This window comes from Mytilus californianus, unplaced genomic scaffold, assembly GCF_021869535.1.
Source record: "Mytilus californianus isolate M0D057914Y unplaced genomic scaffold, xbMytCali1.0.p SCAF_15, whole genome shotgun sequence".
Classification (NCBI taxonomy): domain Eukaryota; kingdom Metazoa; phylum Mollusca; class Bivalvia; order Mytilida; family Mytilidae; genus Mytilus; species Mytilus californianus.
In genome coordinates, this window is record NW_026262637.1 from 15,555,978 (window position 1) to 15,582,471 (window position 26,494).

General features: G+C 32.2%; 1 protein-coding gene across 1 annotated transcript; it reads right to left on the bottom strand.

Moving 5' to 3' along the window:
- Positions 1-6,610: 6,610 nt before the first annotated feature.
- On the bottom strand, positions 6,611-22,478 carry LOC127725501 (zinc finger protein 184-like). Its single transcript, XM_052232514.1, has 3 exons — positions 22,397-22,478; positions 18,026-18,086; positions 6,611-15,250 (listed from the first exon to the last, which is right to left on the bottom strand). The coding sequence occupies exon 3, from the start codon at positions 15,198-15,200 to the stop codon at positions 11,721-11,723; it is 3,480 nt and encodes a 1,159-aa protein (XP_052088474.1). The 5' UTR covers positions 15,201-15,250; positions 18,026-18,086; positions 22,397-22,478; the 3' UTR covers positions 6,611-11,720.
- Positions 22,479-26,494: the final 4,016 nt, after the last annotated feature.

The following is a 26,494-nucleotide window of genomic DNA, read 5'->3' on the forward strand; positions in this document are numbered from 1 at the left end:
TGTTTGATGAATTTTCACTTTTTGTCTCTCATAATTCTTTTAAGAATGGTATTAATATCTATTTATGTTTTTTATGTTTTTTATGTTTTTATGATATATGTATATATTTTATTGTGTATACTAATGGTGAGACGTTAATAAACTATCTATCTATCTATCTATCTATAAATCAGTCTATTGTTTATACAGAATGGAAAATGCTACCACCCAAGAACTATAGAATGGCTGTTTGTTTTTATTTCCTTTGTTTTTCTCCATGGAGTGTTTTTTACACAAGGATATCGTCACGGGATTCTAACCCATTATTTAATAGAAATTAGAATATTCACTCGTGTGGTGATACATAGATAGTTCTTTCAATTTTGTTTTCAAATGTAATTCAAATATCGGGCTAAATCTGGTTCGCTTGATGAAAAATAAAGTTCCAAATTCTGAATGGCTATTTCACTATCTATTTGAAAGTTCCTTACTTTGTAAGATGAACGCAGTGCATATGGTCATCAATATAACATGCACTTTATAATGTGCTCTTGGGATTAATATGTTAACTAAATGAAAGTAAATAAACACATGTATGAGTATTATCCAGTGGCTATTATAATGGTTATATATAAATAATAAAAACAAATAACAGTAATTAGTGTACAACTTAGTTAATGATTTAGCTCGATGTTACAACAAACACAGGAGTAGTAAATACGGTTATTGGTCAATTATTGAGCATGATCAGAAGAATACATATCTAATTCATCTGTAAATTAAGGTTGACAAGCATTCTGAGAGTATTGCATGGCAATACAGTCATAGTCCCTTACCAGTTAAAAATTCATTGTTTTGGAACAAAATGCTAACTTGATCCTTAAAATGTCATGGTGTAAACTGTATTAGAAATATCAAATCATTATCTTCAAGTGTGAAAAACTTATTATTTGCGTGAATTCATAAGCCCGAGGACCATAACTCTGTAAACTGGAGCTGTAACTTGTCATGGTAAAACTAAATACAAAATTATTATCTTCAAGCATAACTAAAAAAAGTGTGGAAAACTGATTATTAGCGTGAATTTTCGAAGTCCAAGGACCATAAAAATCAAAATCATCTGCACAAAATCATCAGACCGCAAAAAAGTCCAAACTTAATCTGTAACTGGTCATGATAAAACTATATACTAAATATCAAATAAATTTCTTCAAGCACGATGAAAATAAATGGGAATGTGTCCATGGGATACAGATGATGCCCCCACTTGCATATAACGTTATAAGGGACATAACTCAAGAAGGTAAAAGTGACGATACCCAAATTCAAAGTTGATCTGTGTTTTCTGGTAATAGACATTGTGTATAAGTTTCATAACATTTGGTTGAGGCAAACTTAAGTTAGAGAACGGAAACTAAAAAGGCTATGGTAACAAATGTTTGGTACATCGACTTTCGGTCGAAACGGATAGTATTTACGGCGTACATGACAGTATTTTATTTCAAAACTGGTAAGTTTGGGGTCAACGTGGCTGTGTATTTAATCTATCTGACACAACCAAATCAACGTACCTCAACCGTTCTTGCCATGCTGGGCTATTTTTGAGTCAATTTGCAAGAAACTGGCATACTCATGCATATGTATTGGATGTTACGCTCCCAATCGAAATAGGAACCTTTTTTTACAGTAATCCAGTCTGGCCCCTTTATATCTATCTATCATCATTTCAATGTGATAATGTAACCAGTTGCTTTAATTTCTGTTTTTTCCCCACAGAGTATTTCGTCAAACTTTCAACTTCCATAAATGTGTGGGTGAATATAGTGGAAGACTGTCGGAGTTATTAATTGTAATCAAAAGAGAATAAAATAAACCTATCCAGACTAAAACCAGTATTTCTCCATAAAATGCCGATCATCACCTTTCACAAATTCTCAAAGAAACCATAAAGGTGACTACACATAAATTGTCCGTCAACTTTTAGAACATGAGTGCACACACTGCAATGTCTCTCCTACTTTACCGATCAGGATTAAATTTATGTTGAAAGTGCGAGATAAAAAGGTAATACAAGTAAAAGAGGGACGAAAGATACCAGAGGGACATTCAAACTCATAAATCGAAAATAAACTGACAACGCCATGGCTAAAAAAGAAAAAGAAAAACAATAATACACAAAACACAACATAGAAAACTAAAGACTGAGCAACACGAACCCCACCAAAAACTGGGGGTGATTTTAGGTGCTCCGGAAGGGTAAGCACATCCTGCTCCACATGTGGCACCCGTCGTGTTGCTCATGTTAGTACAAACCTGGTAAATAGTCTAATTCGGTAGGTCACATTCGTAAATAGGGGGCGGGATTGTAGGTACGACATTAGGAACATATCCGCTATCATCTGTGAAACGGATATTTCAAAACGGTCAACCAACTCGTGATGGCGTCCTTAAAATTTACGAAGAAATGATTTCAACTTCACCATTTGGAACTCTTGGTTTAATAGTTTCCTTGTGAGCAGCAACCCTCTATCAAGGAAACCATGATAGGAAATACAAGCCCGGGAATATCGTATCAATTGGGAGATATACATTCCGCATGCAGGCGCTGCGGAAATGTTGCCACATAGAAATGGAAAGTTCACAATTGGGAAGCTGAAATCATCTCTTTTGTCGTAAAGTTTTGTTTTCAATTTGTCAATTTCTAGATGTAAGTCAAGATATGAGGCAGACTTAACTGTATCTGTTGTATCCTTTATCTCTAGTTCGATGGGATATATGCGTTCAACATAGTCACCAAATTTTGAATTATTTAGTAGAAGAGAACATTATCTATATAGCGGAAAGTAAAGTTAAAGGATACAGCTAACTTTTTTTCTTTCTTCCTAAGGAGTTCCTGTATGAAATCAGCCTGATAAGAATAAAGGAACAAGTCAACAAGGAAGGGGCACAGTTGGTTCCCATGGGAATGCCGATAGTTTGTTGTCCAAACGTAACAAATATGTTGACAATCAAGAAATCAAGCATTCAAATCAGTCCGGATGATACACTGTACATTTATACAACTCACAGACCAACAAAAAAAGAGGTGTTTTATGGGTATATTTACATCAATCAGTCATGTTTATTTTTCGTTTCTTTATGCAATACAAAAATGTATAAAATTTAGGAAACTACAATTTACTGAAGGGTGATCAAATCTCTTAAATCTTCAAACCTTTATTGCAAGATAGTAATATCGACCTTACAATTCTATAGAACCAAAATAGTTGATCTATCATTTATAGTAGATAAAATTTAAATAAATGTGGATAGTGTCCACATGTGGACACAGATGATGCCCCCGCTTGCATATCATATAGTTATATAGGGACATAACTGAAGAACGGTAAAAGTGACGCTACCCAAATTTGAACTTGATCTGAGTTTTGCGGTAATAAGCATTGTGTGTAAGTCTCATAACATTTGGTTGAGGCTAACTTAAGTAGAGAACAGAAACTAAACTAAAAATTCAGCAATTTTTCTATATGTAAACACGCATAACTCTAGAACAGTTGTGTAAAAGTTTTATAACATTTGGTTGAGACCAGCTAAATAAACTGCTTCGCAGAGCGCAGCTGGATACGCCCGCAAAGGTCCAACCCTGAACAGTTGGGGCAAAAATGGACACAATATTCAAGCTTGATACAGGTCTGAATTTGGATTGTAATTAAATATTTGACATATTATAGGTTTCTGAATAAATGTAGTCAGAGAACTTGAAATTGGTTATATGAATTGAATTTATATTCAATTAAAGATTACTTGCTGTTGTGCAATACACTGTGCTGTTGCGCAATACTTAGTAAATCTGTTGTCAGACTATAAACAAATAAAGTTCAATTTCTTCTCAATGTCATATTTGAAATTTATGAAAATCAATAGAGAGATTACATCAATAGCTATAAATAATTCACCAAAGTTTCATGAGAACTGCTGAAAGCATTTTTGAGTAATTGTCCAAAAACTGGAAAATCCCCCCTTTTTTAATGAATAAAACCCCATAACTCAGAAATATAAAATCTAAAATTTATAAAATTCTAAAGGGAGCTTACATCAACAGATATAAACAATTCACCAAAGTTTCATGAGAACTGCTGAAAGCATTTTTTTAGTTATTGTCCGAAAAATGGAAAATCACCCTTTTTTTATGAATAAAACCCTGTAACTCGGAAACGTAAAATCTAAAATTTTCAAAAATCGATAGGGAGCTCATATCAATAGATATAAACAATTCACCAAAAATTCTTGCAAGTTGGTGAAAGCATTCTTGAGTTATTGTCGGAAAAACTGGAAAATCCCCCCTTTTTTAATGAATAAAATCCCAAAACTCAGAAACGGTAAATCTGAAATTTATAAAAAATGAAAGGGAGCTCGCGTCAATAGATATAAACAATTCACCAAAGTTTCATGCATATTGGTTAAAGCTTTTTCGTTAATGTCCGACATGTTGACGACTGAAGGACAGACGGTCAACTGTATACCATAATACATCCCGTAAACGGGCGTATAAAAATTTAGCAATTTTTATGTTTATAATAGGACTTAACTCAAGAATGGTAAAAGTGTCGCCACCAAATTTCATACTTAATCTGTTTTATTTAGTAATAAGCATTGTGTATAAGTTTCATAACATTTGGTTGAGGCAAACTTAAGTTAGAAAACGGAAACAAAAAATTTGTACTTGATCTTAGTTTTGTGGTAATGAATATTGTGTATAGGTTTCATAATGTTTGGTTGGGGCACACTTAAGTTACAGAATGGAAACTAAAAAAATTGCAATATTTCGATTTATAAAGAGGCATAACTCACTAATGGTTAAAGTGGCACTTCCCAAATTCAACTTGATCTGTGTTTTATCAGTGGAAGTCAAAATTAAACATTGCATTGTGAAATTACTTGATATTTAGAAGAAAATAAAAATTTTGCAATTTTTCCATTTATAAAGGGGCATAACTCTAGAACAGTTAAAGTGACACCACCAAAGTTCAAAACTGATCTGTGTTTTGTGGTAATAAGCATTGTGTATAAGTTTCATAACATTTGATTGAGGCAAACTTAAGTTAGAGAACGGAAACTAAAAATTTTGCAATTTTTCCATTTATAAAGGGACATAACTCTAGAACGGTTAAAGTGACACTACCAAAGTTCAAAACTGATCTGTGTTTTGTGGTAATAAGCATTGTGTATAAGTTTCATAACATTTGGTTGAGGCAAACTTAAGTTAGAGAACGGAAACTAAAAATTTTGCAATTTTTCCATTTAGAAAGAGGCATAACTCTAGAACGGTTACGGTGACGCCACCAAAATTCAATCTTGATCTGTGCTTTGTGGTAATAAGCATTGTGTATAAGTTTCATAACATTTGGTTGAGGCAAACTCAAGTTAGAGAACGGAAACCAATTTTGGGACGTACGGACGGATGTACGTACAGACGGACAAGGGTAAAACTTAATGCCCCCTCCGCTACGGCGGGGGCATAAAAAATAACATATTGAGTGAAAAATTAACATTGACTGCATCTTCAGACCAAATATAGTTTACCAATTACTCATAGTAGCTTGAGAAACTGACCTAAGCATCAATCGTTAACTTGAACCATAAACGAGGCAAGGTTATATGGTCACGTACACCCTAAATGAATTTATGGCCCATGCAAATATAGTTGCCCAATTACACATAGTACTTGAAAAACTAATCTTCCGACAAAATGTGATGGTATGGAGGCAAACAATGTGACCTCTTCCATTGTAACAATGCAAACATTTTATTCTTCAGTTACATGGACAAGCTTGATACTGATTCAGTACATAACCACTTTCCATAATGAAATTGGTCAGTTATGGTCGATTTGAAATATATACTACATTCTTTGGCATTGATATAATTTCAATTAAGTAAAATCAACTGTTTATTTTAAAACTGATCCACAACTGGAAAGAACGTTTTTTTTTAGGATATATATATTCACTTATTGGTTCCAAATTTCAACTTTAAATGTGGTTTTGTTACTGGTGTTGTTGACCTGTGGTCTCATTGTTGTGTGACCTCCACAAATCAATTTTTTTCATATCTGAATCTGAAGTCAAAGTAAAAATCAAAGTGCTTGTGAGCACAGAAGGGTAGAGATTGCTTTCATTTTGCAAATTTGTGAATTTAAAATAAAAAAATTGAATTGTTATTAGATAGGCAAATTATAAATTTGAGTTGGAGTTATCTTCCTTTGTTCACGATTGTACATTTGTGGTTGATGAGTCTATTTTTATAACAGATTCATACACCATGAATTATTACTTATGCAATTTTCAATAAAGAAAAGTTTTCTTGACAAGTATGGTCATTCAAATACACGTCATATTGTAACTTGAATATCTAAGTATACAATAGCATTAATAAATTGCAAGACATTGACTGGATATGATCTAAATAATGATCACTTCACTGCTCTATTTTGTTTGAACTATCAAAGGTAGTGATAAACCTTGGAAGACTTAGATATCAAGTCAGTACCATTGGGTTTAAATTGCTTTCATGCAATCTTTACCAAAAAACTTCCAGACGTACATGTACTGTTTATAATAATAAATTTACATACTGCAGATCTACTGTTTATTTTCTTAAATATAGACCTAATTTCAAACTTTACAAAGTGAAAATTGGGTCATGGTCAAATCACATATACGAAACAAACAATGTTTGATTACAACTTAACACACTCATAATTGTTGATCTATCATCAGATCATGCATACTTATTGAAAAAACTACCACAGTATAGAAAATAAGATCACAGCCATAACATCTAACCTCTTCACAGAAAATCCACATATCAAATATCATTAATCTGTCATGAATATCACATAGGAACTAACCCCAATCAAACAACTTCTGCTGAATAACAGAAATAAATGTATACAGATAGTTTTGATTTGCACCTATATGTTACTGTGATTAACATTTTCAGATATACTCAAAGATGATTGCAAGACACTGGATACAGGTAACCATACCAAACCTGACAATAGAGACTGATAATGGATTGTTCATAATGCATTAAAAAGACTGTAAATTGGTCATAAGTTTATAACCTTAAATGAAACTTGAAAGTATCTTGTATTAACTGATCAATACCACTACTATACAAGACAATGGTGGTTGATTAGCAAGGAAAATAATCACTAATGTCAAAGTGAACCCATTAAGAATGCTTTCTTAAAGTTATGCACAGCTGGGACCCATGGTAAACCTATGATCACTAGGCTTTAAATGACGACAAAAGCTCCCATTACATCAAAATTTACTTTCTGTTCATTCTAAATTTTTGAATATTTTTGTATGCTCACAACCTTCTTTCATGTCATTAAAATCAATTAATATAGAATTTTTCAAGAATCTAATGGTTTTTGGGACTATTAAATGTCATCTGGATAGAATTGAATGGAACTTTAAGTTACATCTAAGTTAAAGGGGTACATTGTAATAATTTATATATAAACCATGCAATACAGAAAAATACATAACATTGTATTTGGAATAAATATGCCATAAATATATACATTAATATTGTTTTATCTTACTTAGTAAGTAGCATGTTGTAAATTTATCACAATTTTTACAACAATAAACATATCTGCAAACTGAGTACAAAATGTTTTACTTCTCATGTATCATGTGTATATTTATATATTGATGATATTATTACTTATGAATTTTTTATACCTATCTGAGTAGCTCGATCTAAATATCGGATGAAATATCCATCTTAAAAGCATAAATTTTTCTCAAATAATGTGCAAACACACCTTTTCGTTTACAAGTGATTTTTGTTATTTTCATGAAAACAGATGACATCATCATGTGCTGCCTATGGGAACATGTGCAAATTATAACTAAAATGTTTGAAAAAGAGAGATGAAAGCTACCAAAGGGACATTCAAACTCATAAGGCGAAAAAACAAACTGAAAACTCCATGACAAAAAACGAAAAAAAATCAAAATACAAAAAACAGTTTACAAAACACAACAAAGAAAACTAAAGACTGAGCATCAGAAACCCCACCAAAAACAGGGGTGACCTCATGTGCTCCTGAAGGGTTAGCAGATCCTGCTCCACATGTGGCACCTGTCGTATTAGGCATGTAAGTAAAACTGGGTGATACATCTTATTCCCTAGGTCTGGGTTCTTTCAGTTATAGTTGCAAATTTTAAACCAAAAAAAAGCTGCCTTCTTCATGTTCTTACTGATTTTTCACCACAAGAAAATACTTTTTGATATATTTGTGACACACAGCAGTTACATATAACAATTAATTAACCATTTCAGGAAATGTGATTATCTTTCAATATCAGCATTTTCAATTGACTCAATAATCATTTGATAATGAACATAAAAAATCTCAGTTTTCAAACAGAAATTTAAACAAACATAACATATATACAAGGTACACATAAAGTGAAAATGAAGGATTTCCATGACCATACAATCAGAAGAAAATAAAAGTTGATATCCCATAGCATAAAAATTGATTACTTATTTTATTCACTTACACAGGGACAGTCTATACTAGTATTGTTAGTATAGACTGTCCCTGACTTACAGCTATTCATTCTTAAACTTTTTTTGGTATATAGCTATTTATCTTAAAACAAAATTTGTAATAGCTATTCATCCTAAAGTGTTTTTGTTATATATACAGCTATTTATCTTAAAAAAAAATTGTTATAGCTATTCATCTTGACATTTTTGTTAAACAGCTATTCATTTTGAATTTTTGTTTGTTATCATGGTTATACAGCTATTGATCTTAAAGTTCTATGATATATACAGCAATACATCTCAATGTTTAACCAATGATATTCCAAGAAATGTATAGGAGGTAAGATAATAGGAAATACGGGATACATGTAAATCTGAGAGTAATCTATAAAATTAAAATGTATGTGAATCTCTGGATTTCTTTTAACATACATTTTAATTATTTTAACAATAGACAGATGATTATAATATATGCCAAGCCTAATTAACTGTATTCTTTTTATTTTATCATTATGAATGGCGTTTTTGAAGAACTATAACTCGAGCTTTTTACCTTTTTAAATACCTGATTAATAAAAAAATAAATGTGGATAGTGTCCACATGTGGACACAGATGATGCCCCCGCTTGCATATCATATAGTTATAAAGGGACATAACTGAAGAACGGTAAAAGTGACGCTACCCAAATTTGAACTTGATCTGAGTTTTGTGGTAATAACATTGTGTGTAAGTCTCATAACATTTGGTTGAGGCTAACTTAAGTAGAGAACAGAAACTAAAAATTCAGCAATTTTTCTATTTATAAACATGCATAACTCTAGAACAGTTGTATATAAGTTTTATAATATTTGGTTGAGACAAACTAAAAAATTCAGCAATTTTTATGTTTATAAATGGACATAACTCAAGAATGGTAAAAGTGTCGCCACCAAATTTCATACTTAATCTGTATTATGAAGTAATAAGCATTGTGTATAAGTTTATAACATTTGGTTGAGGCAAACTAAAGTTAGAAAACGTAAACAAAAAATTTGTACTTGATCTTAGTTTTGTGGTAATGAATATTGTGTATAGGTTTCATAATGTTTGGTTGGGGCAAACTTAAGTTACAGAATGGAAACTAAAAATTTTGCAATCTTTCGATTTATAAAGGGGCATAACTCAATAATGGTCAAAGTGACACTACCCAAATTCAACTTGATCTGTGTTTTATCAGTGGAAGTCAAAATTAAACATTGCATTGTATAAAGTATTGATTGTAGTTGATTCAACTATAATCTTTCTCAAAGGAAGATAACTCCAATTTTAAAAATTACTTGATATTTAGAAGAAAATAAAAATTTTGCAATTTTTCCATTTATAAAGGAGCATAACTCTAGAACGGTTGAAGTGACGCCACCAAAATCCAAACTTGATCTGTGTTTTGTGGTAGTAAGCATTGTGTATAATTTTCATAACATTTGGTTGTGGCACACTTAAATTAGAGAATGGAAACTAAAAATTTTGCAATTTTTCCATTTATAAAGGGGCATAACTCTAGAACGGTTAAAGTGACGCTACCAAAATTCAACTTTGGTCTGTGTTTTGTGGTAATAAGCATTGTGTATAAGTTTCATAACATTTGGTTGAGGCAAACTTAAGTTAGAGAACGGAAACTAAAAATTTTGCAATTTTTCCATTTATAAAGGGGCATAACTCTAGAACAATTAAAGTGACGCAACCAAAATGTAAACTTGATCTGTGTTTTGTGGTAATAAGCATTGTGTATAAGTTTCATAACATTTGGTTGAGGCAAACTCAAGTTAGAGAACAGAAACCAATTTTGGGACGTACGGACAGAGGTACGTACGTACGTACAGACGGACAAGGGTAAAACTAAATGCCCCCACCGCTATGGCAGGGGCATAATAAATATCACAAATCTAAAGATAATTTAATATCGGACTCTCACAACATTACTTAAAATTTATTTCTATCTATCATTATAAGAATTCAGTTACAAGTGACTTTTATCTAAACAGTGCACACATACTGAAACATCAATAGGGGGAATGCATTACCCGTGAGTGTCCCCCTTTTTAAATTATTACAACATTAAATCAACCGGTTTATAACTTATTATTACTGACAACAGTACACACATTAAAGGAAGCGCACATGTAACATAAACCTGGCAACAATTGTAAAGTGTGAACTTGTAATGTAAACCTTTAATCAATCTGTAATCAGTAAAAATTCTCAAAGTAGACAAGTTCTATTCAGAGATTAGGTTCCAAAAAGCCCTTCCCTATTTATCATTATAAAACTACAAACAAAAACCAATTAACTGTACCTGTTGTGTGTTTTTCAGTAAATTTATTCAAATAAGTTATACATCTGCTTTCTAGACACAAACATGACTTATGTTGTGTTCTTGTCACTAGTAAGGGAGATCACCCTAGACGTTAACTAAGCAGGCATCAATCAATCAATCTTAAAAGTTGTGTTCAAGTTCAAGTTCAAAAGCTTTATTTATAGACGAGATCATTATACAGAAAACATAAGCTCTATTGAGCTTTTATATCGTCATTGTGAATAAATTTAAGACCAAAAATTCTTAAAAGACAAAAACATTTACATATATAACAAAAGATGACCACTGCATGACAAAGTTCCTGACTTTGGCCAGACATACAAACATTTACATATAACATGTATAACAAGAGTTCCTGACACAAAACATATGGTGGAGTTAAAATATGTTTTTTTAAATGAATGCTGAATGCTACCATAGTGACATCAATCTGGTATTACTTCACCACACTTAATTCAAATCTAAATGAACAATGATTCATTTTAATACATAATATTATCATTGACTATGCATATGTACAAATTTTGTAACAAGGTATTGTTGTAACAAGGTATTGTTCAAATATATACAATGTAATCATGGTAATACAATTCATTCATACATTCAATTTCCTGAAAGCTTTCATGATTAGTGTGCATTTCATCTGATGAGTTCTGATTGTTTATGACAATTTAAACTGACCATACATGCATGCATGTAATTCAATGCTCGTGATTGGGTTTTGGCAGTAAAACAAAGTTAGAATGATTACAAAAGATTTCTGATTCTTTTAAATTACATTTCACTCAATGCACTTGCACATCATCTAATAATTATTTAATGCATAGTTTTCTTATGTCTGGAAAGAGCACTAAATTGACTAAATCTTTTATCACATATCTGACATTTAAATGGCCTCTCTTTAGTATGTACAACAATATGGGTCTTTAATAAATCTTTTGTGTAAAACTTTTTAACACAATATTCACATTCAAACTTTTTAACACCAGTATGACGGAGCTCATGACGCTTCAACGTGTTGGGAATAGCCATAATTTTGCTGCAATATCTACACTTTAACTTTTTATCAGTGTGTTTGTACAAAGTGTGTACATTAAGACCATTTCTATTGGCATAGGTTTTTTCACATTTTTCACATTTAAATGACTTCTTCTTAATACCATGAACACGGTCATGTGTTGCTGCATGAGAGACTAGATTTTGTAAAACAGAGAATTGTTTTCCACATGCATGACATAAAAATTGTTTTCCGTGTTCGTGATCACGTACATGATAAGAATATGTATCTTTCCTCTTAAAAGTAGCTTTACAAATTTTACATTCAAATGGACCAGTATCAAATTTAGAATGCAAGCTTATATGTCGTTTAAGATTTAATTCGTATAAAAATTTCTTTAGACAAAGTGGGCATTGTAAGTCTTTGTTATTGCGGTGCCCATTATGATGTTTCCGGAAATGTGAAACTTTACAAAACCTTTCTGGACACAATTTACACTGGTATTGGTTATCAATATGATGTTGTAACTGTTTATCGTAGTAAAACTTTTTATCACAAAGGTCACATTTGAAGTTTTTGTTGTGAGTCTTCATATGGGTGTTAACAGTATTCTTAGTTTTATACTTTTTCTTACATATTTGGCATGAAAAAGATTTTGCACAGTTGTCAGCATATATAGTTTGTAATGGTTCAGGTAAGCTACTGTCACCAGGATTTCTTTCTTTGTCCTGTGTAAGTGCTGAGGAAGTTGCAGAATTTGAAGTTTCTTCAGATAAACTATCTAGGTTTGTTTCTTTCATAACAATATCTGTAGAATTCAGTGACGATGATGCCGATGGAAGACTCCCATCCATCGAGCTAGCCTCAGATGGACATTCAATATTATCAGCCTTTGACTTTCTACTTGGTTTCTTATGTTTTACTGTGATGTGAACCTTTAGACTAGATTTTGAACGGAACTGCCTTAAACAAATTCCACATTCCACAGCTTCATTAGAATACACAAAACTGTTGTTTCTTGTATGCAGTCCATCCCCAGAGGATTCCACAAAATGGACTTTAAGTTCTCTTTTACTATTACATTCAAATTTGCAAAGTTGGCAATTAAATGTTTCTGTACTCTGAATCTTATGATGTAAACTAATATGATTTTTCAGTTTATAATAATAATCAAATTCTTGATAACATTCTTTGCATGGAAATATACTCATTTTTTCATGTATACTTTTATGACCTACTAAATCATCCTTGCTCTCAAATATTGCTTTGCAAATTGTACATGGGAAACATACAGTTGTGAATTCTGGCACTGAATGTACATTATCACCACCACTGTCTAATATATGACATTGTAAAGATTGTCTGGTCAGAAATTGTGTAGGACACTCCTTACATACATATTTAATTTCATTGTCATTGCCAAATGTCGATAAGTCAGCCTGTTCAGTTATATCAAACTTCAGATGAAAACACATGTGATCTCTATACTTTTCTACTATTCTAAATTCTGAATCGCATATACCACAAAAATATGGCCTTCCATCAGTATGAGTAAGCTGATGGGTATACCATTCATAATTTGACCTAGGACTATTCACACAAAATTTACAAGTATTATCTTTTGGTTTAGAATGAACTAAATCATATGCTGTTTCTTTCAAATGATCTATAAATTCTTGTTGTGTTTTGAATTCACTACGACATTTTTCGCATGTTATAATTTTAGGAACAATGATTTCTGTTTTTCTTTTCTTTTCTTCTTCTCTCTCATGGATTCCCATGTGACCTTTGAGATGGGCTCCCTGCTTGAATTTCTGTCCACACACCGTACATTCATAGTTTCTCTCATCAGTATGGGAAATCATGTGTCTCCTTAAATTTTTACCCGTCAGAAAATTCTTGCCGCAGACTTGACAATCATGGCATTCTATGACTTTAGTGTGAATCTCATCACCAAATTTTTCTTTCATATGATGTTTAAGTTGACCTCTAGATTTAAATCCTTGACCACAGAATTGACACAAATTTGAATTTTCATTGACATGTTTTTTTAGGTGATCAGCTAAAGTATGGAAATACTTGTACTCTTTACCACACTGGTTACATACAAAATTTTTAGCATCGCTATGGGAAACCAGATGCATTTCGTACTTCCATTTTGACGGGAATGTTAAAGAGCATACTGCACAGGTATATTTTGCGGTATCACAATGTTTGATCTTCATGTGATCTGTTAAATTGCTCTTGGATTTGTATGTTATATTACATATTTCACACTCGTACAGTCTGTCATCCATATGTGTATCATGGTGTCTCTCCAAATCACTTTTGTATTTGAAACCTTTGTTGCATGTGTCACAGAACAAGGAAAACTTCTCATTTGTTTTTTCAAAGTTTGCACTTACATCAATATTATGTACCTTAAACATATGATTTATAAAGGGATACGATAATTTGTAAAGTTTTCCACAGATTTTACATTGAAGATGTTTTTCAGCGTCTGATGACTCCTGACCTTGTACAATTTTTCTGACTGCATTGCTTACCACAGCAAACGTTTTTGATTGCTGAGAATTTTTTGATTGGTTTACTTTTGCATTTTTGTGTTTCCGTTGAGAACCAGTGTTGGGAGTTAATAACACAGAGTTTTCAAGTTGCTGAGTATTTTGCAACTGGTTTCCTATTACATTTGTATGCATCTCCTGGGCAGCAGTGGTAGAAAATATCATAGAAGAATTTTGAGATTGCTCTGAATTTTGTAACTGATTTCCAATTAAATGTGTATCCATCTGCTGAGGATAAGTGACAGGAGGTAACAACAGAGAGTTTGACATTGGGTGGATTGAAAATGATGGAACTATTGGAATATACAGTCCAGGATAGTTTGTAACAGTATTTAGGTTTGGTTGGTAGTTTGGAACCTGTGGAACCTCTTTGTGTTGATCCTGCATAAGTTTTATGTCATCTGCCTGAACTATTTGTTCTTCCTTAGAATCAACATCCACAGTCTCTGGTGACATATTAGCCTCACTGCTTTCAACATTGTTATAAACTATTGACGACTTTTCATTTTGTTGTTCTAATGCTTGCTGGGGAATGTTTGGACTATTTGTACAACTTTCAGTGTCTTTCTCCGTATTGTCTTCCTCTTGCATGTAGACTGTACAAATGCTACCAACCTCATCCTTGACTTTACAGACAATATTCTCCCTGAGGGGTGTGTGTTGTACAGACTGGTGCTGTACACTGCAATTGTAGTTACTTTCATCAACTTCCTGTTTTATTTTCTGAACTTCCATGTCTATGGTAATACCAGTATCTGTGGTAATCTGTGATTGGTAACTTTGTACTGAAATATACCACAATGGAATTACAAATCTATATTTTTGTGGGTACCAATTTTTGTGAATTAAGGAACAATTCTATTTTCGTGGATATTCAATATATGATTTTGTGGTTTTGCCTAGTCTGCATTCAATTACAGTCTATAGACAATTTTTACTTCCTCTGACATTGAAATTGGTGGTTCATTTAACATGTTTATCCGCACAAAATCAACAAATATTTGTATCCCACGGATAATAATGAATCTACAGTATTGAAGTACAACAAACAGATATCATTTATTACAAATATTCAAATTTATCTTTTAAATGTTACCTGGTTACTTTTTAAATATCACATGAATGTATAACCTATATGAAGACAACATTTCCTTAAGACTAACATACCCTGACCTGGCCTCAAATTCAAATTTACTAAAATCATTCAAAAAATAAGACACATTGTATCTCAATCAAATAAAAATAAGGTGATGTGGTATGATGCAGTTTATTTCCTATAAAATAGGTAATCAAAGGTCAAATATTATTAATTTTATGTCTTAAATTTCCTAGAAAATGGAATAAAATACTTATTCATAAATTTAATAAAACTTGAGTAACAAACTGCAGTCTATACATATGTGTTCTTAGCCATATATGCTAGTCAAATGCGGTTTTTATCCAACGCAATCATAGGTTTGAACGTTGTTTTCAATTTAGACTTGTTTATATAGCGGTATAAAAATTTTTTTTATACGTGTGCATGCAAAACAAATTTCTTAGTAGAGGGGTCTAAAGACAGCACAAACAACATTTTCCAAAAGAAAAAAAAAAAAAAGTATATTTTAACAAAAGGCATTTGACTACCGGTAGCAGGTCGAACAACGGATGTTCTTAAACGCTGCTGACTGCCATTGGCAATTGCCAAATAAACGGATCACCAGATGTAACAAAATGGATCTTATTTATTAATTTAATACCAAACAGAAAACAATAAACATATACAAGGGCTCTTCCAAAAGTGAACTGAATTTAAAACTTTATTCAACACGTCCAACAATAAATTCCTAAAGGAAATTTCTTCATAACCATTATCTCTCAATGATTTGTCAATCATAAAATTGTGTTTTTTTTTGTTTTGCAAATGACAATAAAATGCTTTGCTGAGCGCAGCCTGATACGTCCACAGAGGTCGCACCCTGAACAGTTGGGGCAAATTTGGAAATAATATTCAAGCTTGATTCTGTCTGAATTTTGATTGTGATTACAAAATTTAAAATTGGAAAATTTTTTAAAAAAATATGAATTCCTTTAAAAAATTGGAAACCCCCCTCCCCCGGCGACTTTTGGAAACCCCCCTTGGAGCAATTACCCCAAGACTCGATCCAATTCTTTCCTTTGTAGTATGGAACCTTGTAGTACAATTTCAGAGAGATCCATACACATCTAACACAAGTTATTGTTTGGAAACTAGAATAATGCATGTTTTTTGCCCTTTTTTTGCCCCTAATTCCTACATGTTTGAGGCAATTACCTCCAAACTCAATCCCAGCCTTCCCTTTGTAATATGGAACCTTAAGGTACAATATCAGAGAGATCCATACACTTACACTCGTTTCATGTAACAGGCTGGTTTTTTTATTACAAATGTTCCTTACAAAAAATTTGTAAGGGTTCCGCAGAACCTAGTGTCTCGCCTACTTTTGCTGTTAATCGCAGGCTCAACAGAAATGAGGAAAAAAATTAATAAAAATATTCCTCTCTATACTATCTTTTGATTGTAAGTAGCTTCTGTCCAAGTTTGGTAAAAATCTAATAAATGTTTTAAAACCTTAAACTGCACACTGTATGTAATGTTAACTGGAAGAAAAACTAAGTCCATTTATAAGTAAAATAAGGAAAAAATGGAACAACATTTTATCAAAATTTCCTTCTAGATACTAGCTTTTAATCATAAACAAGCTTCTGTCCAAGTTTGGTACAAATCCAAGATAGTTTAAGAAAGTTGTTAAAACTTTAAAAACTTTAACCACAGAGTGAATGTAATGTTTCCTGGCAGAAAAACTAAGTCCATTTATAAGTAAAATACCGAAAAAATGGAATTTTTTTTTACAAAATTTACTTTTGGATACAATCTTATGATCATAAACATGCTTCTATCTAAGTTTGGTAGAAATCCAGGATAGTTTAAGAAAGTTATTAAAATTTCAAAAACTTTAACCAGAGTGAATATTTGTGGACGCTGCCGCCGCCGACAACGACGAAGACAACGGAATGTAGGATCGCTATGTCTCGCTTTTTCGACAAAAGTCTAAGGCTCGACAAAAATGAACAATACAATGAAACTTTACTGTTTCATAAAATCAGCATGATGTCCTAAAAATAGACTGATGAGAACAAAGAATTTCAGGGCAAGGAGCGAAAATATTTTGCAGATTACCTTACAATATTTTTGATAAGTCCATATTAAAAAATACCAAAAACTTTGTAAGGAAACATTTAATTAAATGCAGAAAATTAAATAAACATGACAAGTTTTGAGATGTCTTCAGATCTTATTCTGAGAAAAATGAGGGAAAGTGTTGATATGGAAATTATTTGTATAATTTTTTTTCTGTTTGAAAATATTTTTATGTGTCAAATAAAATAGATGTGTGTTTTTATGTTCTTAAAGTTTTTTTAATATAATATACTGACCATGTAAACAAAGAAATCATATTTAATGCAACAGATTTATACTGGTGACACATGTATAGTATAAAATATTTAAACTTGTTAAATGGTGCAAATTTGTTAAATACCTGCTGCTTTTAGAATCAACTACCAAGGATGGCCTTTTCTTTTTGATGTCAACTCATCTCACTGTAAAATAAAGATGATAAATCTGTTAAGTCTTGGTTTTATGTGTGTTTAACTCTTATCAATATAAACTTACTTTGTCATATATACACCTGGCTGTGTAAGAAATCTAAAATCAAAAGTATAATGAAGCACAGTCTCGTACTACTTAGATCATCTAGCTATATAAAGACTGAAATTTAAACAATTGTACTTCTTAACATAGAGGAATATGTGGTAAAAGTTCCCATTTCAAATGTGTGCAGCATGAGCCTGTTATTCAGTGGTTGTCGCAGTCTACCATATTTGTTGTTCGTTTATCTGGTACATAAATCAGACTGTTGGTTTTCTAGTTTGATTTGTTTTACATAGTCATGTCTGGGCCTTTTATCATGTTTATAGCTTGCTGTGTGTTATGGGTTTTGCGCATTGTTGAAGGCAGTGCCATGACATATAGATGCTAACATCTACATCATTCGGTCTCTGGTGGAAGTAGTTGTCTCATTGGCAATCATTCAACAACTTCTTATTTTATGCAGTACAGTAAATACAATGTACATATACCTTTATACAGGTGTATTTCTAAGGAACCAAACTTGTCTACATCTTGACAGTTCCCAAGTCTAACAGATGTCCAAGACAAGAAATAGCTATAAAACACAAATTTTAAGCAAGCTTAGGTTCAAGATGCCCCCTAGCATTGACTTGAGAGACATATATAACATGTACAGAAGAAAAGGAAATATGTAATTATAATAACAAAAAGATTAGAAATTCAAGCCCAGATTAAATTCCATAGTCTTTGGGAGCATTTTAATTTTTAAATTTCTTTCCATTTTTGAAAAAAAACTGTAGCAGGACTATTTTACCAACAATCATTACAATACATATATTTTTATATTGTTATACAAATATGCACTTTAACGGTACCACAATCTGTCGATACCTTAATTTTGGCATTGCACAATGTCATGTTTTTTCTCTGACTGTTAGTGGCGTCTTTACCTAAATCCATTGGATGTTGGATGTGTACTGATTAATATTTTAGTCTTAGATACATAATTTTTTTATTAGTTGTTATTGGCTTTGAACTAGCTGTCAGTTACTGCGAGTACTCTCAGATCTGTACTTAGTGTCTTTTTTGTTGTAAGGGATGATGGATGGATAAATACCCTTCCACATCCAGTCTGTGTTAATGTTTGATGTTTTTCTGCTTTGTATCGATCTGATGAGTTAAGCCTTTTTCAACTGATTTTTATAGTTCTTATGTTATGCTGTTACACCACTGTCCCAGGTTAAGGGTAGGGTTGGGCGCCTGCTTACATGTTTAACCCCGCCACATTCTGTATGTGCCTGTCCCAAGTCAGGAGCCTGTAATTCATCAGTGGTTGTCATTTGTTTCTGTGTATCATATTTGTTTTTCGTTCATTATTTTGACCATAAATTAGGTCGTTAGTTTTTCTCTTTTGAATTATTTTACATTTGTCATTTCGGGGCCTTTTATAGCTGACTATGCAGTTAGTGTTTTGCTCATTATTGAAAGCCGTACGGTGACCTACTTTTGTTAATTTCTGTGTCATTTGGTCTCTAGAGGAGAGTTGTCTCTTTGGCAATTATACCACATCTTCTTATTTTTATATGTAATATTTATGTTATCAATTTTTACAATTTTTCTTTTGTTTTTAGATTATACATTTTTTTATCTTTTCATACCATGTCCGCGAACAAATTTTATGAAAAAAACATTTCAATATTTTTGTATTGTTCTATGGAACAGTATTCCTGTGGAAATAAAAAAGATGAACAGTTTAAACAAAGCTATCATAATTTCTTGTTTTTAGAACAATGAAATGCTTAGCCGAGCGCAGTCTGATACGACCGCAGAGGTCGAACCATGAACAGTTGGGGCAAAAATGGACACAATATTCAAGCTTGATACTGTCTGAATTTGGATTGTGATAAAATTTTTGACATAATGTAGGTTTCTGACACAAAATAAATGTGGTCAAAGATCTTAAAAATTTGAAATGGGCATTTAATTTACATAGTTAGTATGGTCTGATATCCAAAATCTAACAACATGGTTAGATTCAGCATATGAAAAAACACCAAAAATTTAATTTTAGTTGACATCAATCAAAGTTTAATTTTGGACCCTTCAAACCTTAACATGGACTAATTTGAATATAGGGCCCAAAATAAAAAATCTAAATGCACAATAAGATTCAGCATATCATAGAGCTGCAATAATTCAGTTTTTGATGAAATAAAAAAAGGTTAATTTTGGACCCTTTGGACCTCAATGTAGACCAATTTAAAAATGAGGCCCAATATCCAAAATAGTAATACAAGGTTAGAACCCCCAAAAATTATAGACTTGATTTAATCCCATTGAAATTTGTTAAAAGATTTGTATTCATTTTCAATTGAAGATTTCTTGCTATTGCGCAATTAAAAGATTTGTATTTATTTTCAATTGAAGATTTCTTGCTATTGTGCAATACTGTGACTGCCCAATACTGTGATATTGCGCAATACTGTGCTGTTGCACAATACTTAGTTAATCTGTTATATATAATAATTTACACACCCTGTTTGGTGTGAATCTCTTGTCATATCAGTATTTGTTGCTTTCATATATAAATCAGAAATAGTCAATGTAAAAATGGAAGATTTTTGGGGAAAAAAAAAAAAAAAAATCCCCCAAAATTTTGTCCCCCAAAATTTTTGTTGTTGAAAATTCTTGAAGAAAAAAAGTATGATCTTTCAAAAATTTTGAAGAGAAAAATATGAACCCCCCAAAAAAAAATTGGAAAAAAAATCCCCCCCCCAACTTTTTTAAACCCCCCCATTTTTTTTTAAATTGTATAATTTAAGAGAGTTCCATAAACTTTAAAACAAGTTATTGTCTGGAAAGTTGGAAATGCTTGTTTTTGGCCCCTTTTTTGCCTCTAATTTCTAAAAGTTTGGAGCAATTACCCCCAAACTCAATCCCAGCCTTCCCTTTGTGGTATGGAACCTTGTAGTACAATTTCAGAGAGATCCATTCACTTAAACACAAGTTATTGTCTGGAAACTAGAAAAATGCTTGTTTTTGTCATATAAAAAGCTAATTATCAGATTCATATACAACATGTAAAACCAACGAAATAATGATTATCACAGAAATTTATCTATAGTCTAAAAATCCATATATTTGTCAATTAAGTGTACATCATTAACATGATTAAGAAAATATGTTCATAAAAAGTAACACTTATATCTCATTTGTGTTAACGTTGCATAGTAAGTTGTATTTATTATTATGTATATGCATATATAATATTATTATATTTTAAGGTTCATCATAACAAATGGACAAATATGGCAGTATTTTCAGCCCAAAAACTACTCTGTGTACAGACTTACCTGTGCAGTTTGAAAAGTTTTAAGGCCTGGCATCCACTAGATATATAAAAGTAAAATGCATTTTGTGTTTCAGAAAGATGAAATCGTTTTTGGATTTTGATGGGCATTTTTTTTCCTTCCTGCAGAAGGTGTAAAAATAAACAAACACCTGAATTGCATTTGATACTGTCCACTCAGTTACTACTTTTAACTCATCTATAGATGTGTAAATATCTATTGTCTGTCTATTGTCTATGCCAATCAAGGACAATCAATACAATACAAACCAGTTGTTACCTGAGAGGGAGCATCTCAAAGTTGTATCCCAACCTAGTTTATTTTTACACCTTCTGCAGGAACGAAAAAAAATGCCCATTAAAATCCAAAAAAGATTTTATCTTTCTGATATGCAAAATACATTTAACTTTTATATATCTAGTGGATGCCAGGCCTTAAAACTTTTCAAACTAAACAGGTAAGTATGTACACAGAGTAATTTTTTAGGTTAAAATACGGCCATATTTGTCCATTTGTTATGATGACCCTTAAGTTATTCAGAGGGCATCAGGGGAGATAAGTATTGTACTAACTGATTTTACCCTCTTTAAATTTAAAGTATTTATTTTTATATAATAGAGGATAATTTGTTCCAGTTTTTAATGGTTTGACAAAAGAAAGAAAATATGTAGCTGTCTTTATTACATTGTATTTGTCTATACCAAAGGAGTATTTATTGAATGATGTAGTAAATTTTGTGATGGAATGGCAATATTTTTATTTACTATTTTATATTTGAACACTACAGGGACAGTCTATACTAACATAGTATAGAAAGTCACTGAACACTATTCATTTAGTTCTTAGACGGCGTTCTTGGAGTTTGTCAATTCATGGTGTCTAGCATCTCAGACACACTGCTGGTATCGTGATGTTTGTTGCATGCATACCTTGCCAACAGTCTCTGTTCCTTTTCTAAAGTAGCGTGAAACATGAACCAATGAAGATAAAAATCTGAATAGACAATTTGCAGGAAGTTGATCAAACATAACAACTTTAAAGTCAAAAACGGTAATTCCGGGTTTCAGGTAATAAGGCAACACAATTTATTCCCCTCAAAGGAGATACAACTTGTTGCCGGTAAATTGATATCAAATTTTCCTGACAGTGAGGTAAAACATATTTAATAGTCAGTAACGTTTAAAGTATGAATTTAAGGCGACAGTAAAATCTTAAATATAAAAGTAAGGAGATGCATGAGGCCTATATGATTGCCAGCCTGAGTGAGACAACTATCCGTATTGTTTTTATTGGTGACTAACTTTGATTATGTTTAGTTTGAAAACAAAAAAACATAACTGATCATGAATATATATTGCTATATAGTAAATGTATGAGTTCATTATCCTACATTCTGTCGATATTAAGTTTGCTTATATATTGACATTACGCAAGATCATACGTTTCTTGGACTGTCCTTGACGACTTAATTCTAAATCCAATGGATGTGTACTGATTGCTTCTTAGTTAGTATGGAAGAACATGATTTATTTATTAGTTGTAATTGGATTTGAAGTAAGAACAAAGACAGACAAACAACAACACATGGTACAGATAGCCTGACTTGGTACAGGAAAACCTTAAAGCGCCGCTTGTTAACATGGCCAAGAAATTTCCAATTTCCTCCGTTGAAATTTTGCAAACATCCCATAGAGCAAATTACACGGATGAATTATATTGACCATTTGGTACATTGCCGTGTTCTAAGCGACACGTACATGCAGGTCATATATTAATTTGTTGAAATCAAATATTTAACTACTAATGGGTGTCGTAGGAGGTCCACCGGAGTTTTGAGCGAGGATTTCTTGGCATATAACAGATAGAAAACTCAGGGTTAGATTTGGACTTAGGATATTTATTTCTTTTCAGGCGGGGACTCCAAGCAAACAACATGCATGTGTATAACGGCACTGTAGATTTTCTATTTAAATAAAGAGAGTTGCCGGATCTGCACATGAATAGATCTGTTAGAAAGCAAGGTTTTAATTCTAATTAGTTTGGAAAGCCAAATTCAAGTGGTGAAAATGGAGGGAGCAAAAGGAGGGGTTCCACAGGGAACATTTTTATCTTATGAATTTTGTATTTAAAAGGTTTAATTTTTTCTTATTTATTTAAAAAACAAAAGGTTATACAAATTGTCTAAGCGACACGTACATGCAGGTCATACATTAATTTGTTGAAATCAAATACTTAACTACTAATGGGTGCCGTAGGAGGTCCGGCAGCGGAGTTTTGAGCGCATCCCCCCCCCCACCATGACTGGGTCAAACCATGACTGGGTCAAACCATGACCGGGTCAAACCATGACTGGGTCAAAATGTAATACGATACTACAGAGGGCTAAGGTAGTTACAGTCGTTGGTTGGATACTACTGCTCAAGAAAAAAATGTATAAGGAAAACACTTCTTAAAATTTGCATGAAGTCTTCTCACAAAAGTTTATCAAAATCGACAGTATTTGGGCATGTTGTGAGAGGCCAGTAAATATCTTAAAAAATTGTGAGATCATAGGAAGAAAGAACCATTTTACTCGACTGAAGTATTGAGTCTAACAAGCTTGTAGCCGTATCTGTTGAAAGATTTCAGAATTTTCTCTTGCTTTAAAAACACTGCATAGACAACAAAAGACTGAGCAACAGGAACCCCACAACAAAACCCTTGGTGATCTCAGGTACTCTGAAAGGGTATACGTAAGCAGAATAAAAATGTGCCCACCGATATTGAAAGCAAGCTCAAAGTGCTGTAATATTAAATCAAATCGTCATACATTGTGATGACGGGGACAGCAGTTCATAAAAGTACAGGGTGACGAGAACTAGTGAAATGTCCGGAGCAAATCAGTACAGAAGTTTAATGCATGCATAATGTTTAACTACATTACATAGAAAAGTAACGCTAATCCCAAAGAAGTCAAACAATATGGTTTTTGCCTAAACGAAGTCGCGAAGGCGAAACAGGAGTGCCGGCGTCAGCGGTGTTAACAATGACTTGTATTAGTTTGTGAAAAGGTTAGTTTGGGGGGAACCACTAGTGGTAGGTTAATGATATTTGATATAATTATGCAATTGTATTCGTATTGGCACATCTTATTTCAATGGAAATTATACGATCGACCTCGCCCCTCATTCATGGTTTATTGACTTTGAAACAATTGCTTAGTTTGCATGTTAAAGTAGGTCGCAGTAACTTTGTTTCTATTGAATACAAGTCGAACAGTAGTTACAAAACTAACAATGGCAGAAATAACTTCAATAAGACCGGCAATTATTCCTAGTATGTCGATTAAGTCTCTACGCTCTGTAATAAAAAGCTCATTTGCCATGTTTTCGAGTAATAAAACAATACTAAAGATAAACATGCTCCATACACAACATTTAACAGGAGTGTTATTTTGTAACTTGAAACGTCATGGAAACTACTGTGAACGATCGAAAATGTGGCAATACATCTTTCAAAAGAAATAAACAAAATATAAATGTTTGAACAAATTCCAGATATTGCTGTAGAGGACAATATAACACTGCACACATCTGGATTGAAAAATCCACAATCCAATAAGATGCACAAAAATCGGAGAATGACATACTCAACACCAAAACAGTGTATTTATTGTAAACAAAAATTAATGTTCTCATGTGTGAGATATGTACAGAAAAATAATGTATTAATCAGCCCGATGACGAAAGCCAAGGTAAAAACAATCTAATTAAAATTCATATCTATATTAACTCACGTGCTCGTATATATTAGTATAACGAAATCAGAGATATCTATTTTAATTAGATTGAGCTAAACAATATCCACAGATAAATTTCGGTTCCCAGGGAATCGATGTTTTCTTCCATTTTCGCATTCACTGTTGACAAAACACTACAGTTAATAAAAGAAGATACATTTGTTAAATATGCTGACACATTTCTCATTTTTCAAATGTTATCCATACCATCTCCCTTATTAAAACCAAGAATATCTCGTATGAGCGTTCAAGCAGTTCGAAAACATATATAAATGGCACCAGTATAGGTTTAACCGTGACACTCTTCTTTATCAACATGGTTGATAGAATATGGTTTTCATTAAAAGCTTCTTATTTTATTCTTATATTCGAAAATGAGCAATAAGTAAGAGATGATAATTCGTAATGATTTTATAACTGAAATATTTCTATATATTTAGGACATATAATCAAGAATGAATTATTAACCTCATTCTAACATAGAAAAGGAAACAAGACAAGACCGGGAAATGCTATGAATCGCCCGGGGATAAAATAAATAGTATAATTTTATTTATTTCCTGTCTTGAAGCTAACTGAACATTTTTAAGTAAATAAATTAATTCCATAACAGTATACAAATACACTGGTGATCACTGGTTACTGGCTAGGAAAAACCCAGATAACTTTAAGTGCACAACAGTAGCATGTCAATTTAATGTGTTATTAAAATCTCCAAATGATAGTAATACAACAAAAACAATTTAATTTGAAGTCGCATTTACAATTGAGAAATTATAGTCGGTTACCAGTCTGAGAGCTTTTCTAAGCGCGTTTTTATTGTTGATTGTACATACATGTCGATTCTATATATACTTTACTTACTTACTTGCTTAAAACAGTCTGTATCTGAGGTTAATATTCCTAATCGCCAGCTTCTTGATTGTACGTTTTAGTTTTACGACAGACAAGAAGGAAATTTGCGTACGTTTGATAAAGTTGAAAACAAATGATAAGTTTTTGATTCGTTGAAAAGATACCACGAACCCGGAGGGTGATATATTTTTAGCGATCCAACGCTTATCCATTGTGTCCATTATTTAAACTGTTGTTGAGACGTCTTTTCAAAATTACAATTCTTCTATAAATTAAGACCTATTATCAGTGATTTCAAATAAACACATAAGTCTAGGTTAGTCTATAAAAAGGTATATACTATGAAATTTAGAGCGAGGGCTTGCCCCGAGCTCTTAATTTCATAGTATATACC